Below are 6,174 nucleotides of genomic sequence, written 5' to 3'. Positions count from 1 at the left end.
GCTCAACACCATCCAGGACAAAGTAGCTCCGCTTGATCGACACCCCATCCACAAACATCCACTCCCTCCACCACCAACACTCAGTGGCAGCCGTGTGCACCATCTACAAGATGCACTGCAGCAATTCACCAAGGTTTCTTCGGCAGCACCTTCCAGACCCATGACCACTTCCATCTAGAAGGACAAGAGCAGCAGATACTTGGGAACACCACCATCTGGAGGTTTCCCTCCAAGCCACTCACCATCCTGACTTGGAGATATATTTCCATTCCTTCACTGTTGCTGGGTAAAAATCCTGGAACTCCCTCCCTAACAGCATTCTGGGTGTACATCAGGGACTGATTCAAGACGGCAGTGCACCACCACATTCTTGAGGGCAATTAGGGATGGGCAATAAATGCTGGCCTTGTCAGTGAAGCCATATCCCATGACTGTATAAAAATGGAATCCCAGGACCTGTTGATGATTCACAGGAAGTAGTGCAAGCTCCACGGCCAATATTACACCTCGCTGATCGTCCCAGCTCAGTGAGGAGAACTCACCAGAGTCAGTGGGTAGTGGGTTCATGTCTCACTCCCGAGACTGGAGAACCTAATCCAGGCTGACAGGAGGTGAGTGAGCTAAGACCTCAGTGAATGAAGGGTCACAAGTCAGAGGTCACTGCAGGCTCGGTCAGCCTCAGGAAACCAGCACTCCCGGACAATCCAGAAATAATTCATGAGATCTAGATCAACCTGTGCGTGGTTGTCACTCTAATCATGCTCACCGCTCTCACTCGCTGACTACACACAGTTCCATTCATTGTGTGGTCCTGAGGTCAAGGCAAGATCAATGCTGTAGCCTGGCCCAGTTTCCCCTGACCCACACCAGCCAAGGACAGCTTGTCTGATCATTAGTCTGATTGTTGATTGCGGGATGATACTGTGCATAAAACATCTACTGCTTTTCCTACATAACAATGATCGGACTTCACACTAATTCAGCAGCTTTGAAGCACTTTGCATTGTCCTATTGACTATAAAATGTACTGTGCTTAAATAAGTTCAAGTTCTTTATTTTATTCATTGTGGTAGGTAAATACAAAATCAAATCATCCCAGATATGTTATCCGAGAGTTAGTAGAATCCCTTGTGGTACATTCCAGTGACACCCCTGTGGATAAGAGGATGAAGACGCCAAAATCCTGTCTTACGGCCCGAGAATCACCGATGTGGGGGAAGTGAGTCAAGGCTCAGGTCCCCTGAGGTCCAGCAGAGTCCAGTGCCAGGGTTGTTCTTGGAGGCTAAGTTGAGGCCCCGTGTGAGGGGAGTCTCTCAGGCCGAGTCCCACTCAGGATGCGGTGTAGTGTCGGTCCATGGTGCTGACTATCTCGCTGTTACACTCCAGTCTGTCCAGCACCCTCTGCATTGCGGCCTCACTAACTCCCTCACTGTAACTGTGCCGCACACAGCTCATGATGTGATGGAAAGGACAGCCTTTATCAACATCTACAGAAAACAGAAAATAAATTAAATACCTGGTGCTGGTAGGGGCACAGTGTGAGAGATTGCAGAAGGTGATGGTACCTGCAGGGAACCTCGCAAGACTGGTACAGCACTCTGAAGTCTACTTCCCGTCTTCTCCCATCTCTCCCGGTCTTCCCTTCTCTCCCATTGATCTAGTGATAGTAAATCTCCCACCATGGACTCTGTGCCTTCTCCCTACTCACCTTAAATCAACACTAACCAATCCCCTCACAGGAGCTGCCATCTGTTCCAATCTCTCTCCATTTCCTGGCGAGACCAGCTCCCACCGTGTTTAACAGAATTGTGTGGGTAAAGTTTAAGGGTGTTTCCGTCAGAAACAGCCCACCTCCCTCACAGTGAACAATATATCTGCTTCAAACACTCAGTCTCCGAGATGTCAAGTGATGTTATTGTAACCGTGGCTACAGTAGCCAGGTGACAATAGTATTAGGCCAGTAACTCTGGGACCACAAACTCAAAATCATCTGAAAGTGACGTACGTGTCGCTACAGGATTGCGGGATAACCCGTTGGGTCCAGAGGTTGTTCAGCTACAGCAGCGGGTGTGATTCACTGCACACTGGGACGGTGAGTGTGGGCAACATAGCCTCACAAAACCAGGGGACAACTAGTCGCTACTTTTATCTGATTCCATCTCTGAAGCTCCTTAGAATGTCTAGTATATGTTAAAGGCGCTATACAAATGTAATTCATCATTTCCCACCACTTGCCTCCATGGATGTCTGTCACTGTGCGCCTGTCGCTCACTCAGAGGAGGTTCACATACAGAAGCAGCCCCAACAAAGGCAACACGATTGAGAGAGGACGTCACTTACACTTTGGTCGTGTGGAATCGTCTCGAATGATTCTGAGCGTCACGCTGTGCAACTCCTCCTCCTCATCAGTCACCTGCAGAACATTCACAAACACTGTCAGTATGTCAATCTATATAACTAACACCCCCACTGCTCCCAGCGAGGTTGAGGCGGGGGTTGGGATGGGGGTCGGGATGAGGTTGGGGCGGGGGTCGGGGTGAGGTTGGGATGGGGGTTGAGACGGGGGTTGGGACTCGAATCCGGGTCCCCGAACATTAACTGAGTTTTTGGATTAATAGTCTAGTGATAATATCACTGGACCATCATCTGATTTGTACTTCTAACCACTTAGAATGCATGTCCATGATACCTAAAAACATGTGACCCATAAAAGGCCCTGCAAAATCCACATGAAGTCCAGACCACGGACAATCAGGCCACCCCCACGGATGTAGTGATGCTGGCGGCACCATCTTCTGATTGGATTCCCCCTTGTTCTCCAAGTCCAGGGCCATATTAGGCCACCAAACATACGACCTGGCTAAACATTTCATTCGGTAGGCACACAGGTGAACCTCATGAACTTCATCCAAAACTTGTGAATGACCAGGGGGTGGGACGACCACTCTGGACCCCAAATATCCTGAGCTCGGACACACTTCTGGGGTTTGGCGTTTCCTTCATAGCTCTGACTTTGTCTTCCACAGGGGACAGACTCTGCACTGTGATTCTGTGCCCCAAATATTCCACACTCTGTGGCTAGAAGCAGCTATTGCTATGCTTCAGGCACAGCCCTGCCTGTGAAAATCTCTCTAACACCTGCTCCAGGTTCCTGAGGGGCTCCTCCTCACTTTTCCTGTCATAAGAATGTCGTCCAAGTAAACCGCAACATGAGGAATCCCCTGCAACAGATCGTCCATTATCCTCTGAAAAATCGCCAGAACTTGTATCCCAAAAATCAGACATTGTATCTGAACAAACCCTTGAGTGTTGATTGTGACCTGCTGCTCTGAGTCCTCTTCCAACAAAAGCTGCTGGTAGACATGGTTCATGTCAAGTTTTGTGAACGTCTTCCCCTCTGCAAAGTGAAACCAGCTCTTCCAGCCACAGCAATGGATAAGCGTTCAATTTGGAGGCCTGATTAATGGGAAGTTTGTAATCCCCACGTATCCACACAGTACCATCGCTTTAAGGACAGGAACATTTGGAGCTGCCCAATGAGAGAACTGAATGGCCTCCAAACCTCTGCAGCCACTCCATTCCCTCCCCCTCCACTTTGCCTTTCATGGCATAGGGCACTGTCCAAGGCTAGTAGTAAAAGCGAGGAGGAGCCTGAGAATCGACAAACAACTTTACGTTGTGTGGCACTAAAGTTCCCAGTTCATTTTTGAAAACCTCAGGATATTTCTGAAAGACATCCCGTGTCACTTGTGAGAGCTTAATCTCTTCCCAGTTCAACAGAATTGTACAGAGTCAGTCACACCCTCGCAAACTAGGCCCTTTCCCTTTTCCCAGCAAGAGTTGTTGTATGCAATGTCCACTTCTAACACCCCAAGCAATGGTACAGCTTCTCTGGTGTATGTCTGAAGTTGGATCTCTGCCTGAGGGTGGGCACCTGCTCAGAGTCCCAAGCCTTCCTGTAGGTCCCCTCATTAATTAGAGATTTGTGTGTCCAGCTCCATCTTAATTTGTTTTGCATTGACCTCCACTGCAGCATAAATAGGCTCCGTGCGCCTCTCGCTCACATGAAACATATTGTAAGAGCGTTCCTCTGCCTGCTCGGAGCTTTCCAGGATGTGTAGCCGACTGATGCCTTTTTGAATTTCCCTGCTCAGCTTCACTTTGTTTTAAACACCCGTGCACGTTTTAACCAAATGTCCTTTTTTGTTGAAATGGTGATGGACAGCGTGCATGAATTTGCAATAATTTGCACAGTGTGTCCCCCCCCCCTCCCGGAACACTCCACTACTTTTGTTTGCTCCCTCTTTTCTCACTTGATGCACTGCACGTGCCTTCGCGTCATCATTGGCCTTTTGAATATCTTTTGCATTGTTGCCAGCCATTTCCTTGAGAAATTTCTAAAGCCTTCTTGAAAGTCAGTGTGGCCTCTCCCAATAAACAACGCCGAATGCTGTCCCCATTGATGCCACAGACTATTCTGTCCCGGAGCATGTCCTCCAATACTGCTCCAAACTCAAAATGTTCAGAGAGTTGTCTTAATTCAGCAACAAAGTTAGCTACAGACTGTCCTGTCTTCTGAAAATGACGATAGAACTTGTGATGCTGGACAATCACTGAGGATTGTGGTGATTCTGAAGAGTGCAAGTAAATCCACAAATCGAATGCCCTCCAGTCTCTGAGGTATTGCTAAATTCCTCACTAGCTTGTAAACCTTCGCCCCACACACACACTCAGGAGAGAACTCAGCACTTTTTAGCCTCATCTGCAATTCCATTTGCCAGAATAAAGTGCCAACCTTTCTACATATTCAGGCCAGTCTCTGTTCTCTTCTACAAACTCACTTGAACATTGAAATACAGCACAGACTCCGAACTGGAGGCAGTAGTTACACAGGTCCCCGCACTACCAATGGCATCACTCACACATGCTCACACCCATTAAAGGCATCAGTATGTTCATTCCAACAGGAAGGTGCTTATAATAACAACACAACAGATGTTGATCCGTGCACTCTTATCTCTTATGTGAGGAATAAAAGAATGACCAGGGTGAGGTTGGGGCCAGTCAAGGACGGCAGTGGGAATTTGTGCATGGAGTCAGAAGAGATAGGAGAGGTGATGAATGAATACTTTTCTTCGGTGTTCACCAAGGAGAGGGGCCATGTTTTTGAGGAAGAGAGGGTGTCACAGGCTGATAGGCTGGAGGAAGTAGATGTTCGGAGGGAAGATGTACTAGCAATTTTGAATAAACTGAAAGTTGATAAGTCCCCTGGGCCTGAGAAAATATATCCTAGGATTCTTTGGGAGGCAAGGGATGAGATTGCAGAGCCTTTGGCTTTGATCTTTGGGTCCTCACTGTCCACAGGGGTGGTGCCAGAGGACTGGAGAGTGGCGAATGTTGTTCCTCTGTTTAAGAAAGGGAATAGAAATGACCCTGGTAATTATAGACCGGTTAGTCTTACATCGGTGGTCGGTAAGTTGATGGAAAAGGTCCTTAGGGATAGGATTTACGACCATTTAGAAAGATGCAGATTAATCCGGGATAGTCAGCACGGATTTGTGAAGGGCAAGTCTTGCCTCACAAATTTGATAGAATTTTTTGAGGAGGTAACTAAGTGTGTAGATGAAGGTAGTGCAGTTGATGTCATATACATGGATTTTAGTAAGGCGTTTGATAAAGTCCCCCACGGTCGGCTTATGAAGAAAGTAAGGATGTGTGGGATAGAGGGAAGTTTGGCCGATTGGATAGGTAACTGGCTATCTAACAGAAGACAGAGGGTGGTGGTGGATGGAAAATTTTCGGAATGGAAACCGGTTACCAGCGGAGTGCCACAGGGATCAGTGCTTGGTCCTCTGCTATTTGTAATTTTTATAAATGACTTGGAGGAGGGGGCTGAAGGGTGGATCAGTAAATTTGCTGATGACACCAAGATTGGTGGAGTAGTGGATGAGGTGGAGGGCTGTTGTAGGCTGCAAAGAGATATAGATAGGATGCAGAGCTGGGCTGAAAAATGGCAAATGGAGTTTAACCCTGACAAATGCGAGGTGATTCATTTTGGTAGGACAAATTTAAATGTGGATTACAGGGTCAAAGGTAGGGTTCTGAAGAATGTGGAGGAACAGAGAGATCTTGGGGTTCATATCCATAGATCTCTGAAGGTTGCCACTCAAGTGG

General features: G+C 47.6%; 1 protein-coding gene across 1 annotated transcript in view; it reads right to left on the bottom strand.

Annotated features, from left to right (window-relative positions):
* Positions 1-1,038: 1,038 nt before the first annotated feature.
* Positions 1,039-6,174, bottom strand: part of stn1 (STN1 subunit of CST complex) — a 25,912-nt gene continuing 20,776 nt past the window's right edge. The window contains exons 7-10 of the mRNA XM_078224317.1: positions 4,023-4,159; positions 3,171-3,416; positions 2,341-2,413; positions 1,039-1,487 (exon numbers count right to left, since the gene is read on the bottom strand). Of these exons, the coding sequence (XP_078080443.1) occupies positions 1,330-1,487; positions 2,341-2,413; positions 3,171-3,416; positions 4,023-4,159 (614 nt within the window). The 3' untranslated portion in view covers positions 1,039-1,329. The remainder of the gene's footprint in view (positions 1,488-2,340; positions 2,414-3,170; positions 3,417-4,022; positions 4,160-6,174) is intronic.

This window comes from Mustelus asterias, chromosome 11 (assembly GCF_964213995.1).
Source record: "Mustelus asterias chromosome 11, sMusAst1.hap1.1, whole genome shotgun sequence".
Taxonomy (NCBI): Eukaryota; Metazoa; Chordata; class Chondrichthyes; order Carcharhiniformes; family Triakidae; genus Mustelus; species Mustelus asterias.
The sequence above is the reverse complement of the archived record's forward strand: the minus strand, read 5'-3'. Positions and strand labels throughout refer to the sequence as shown.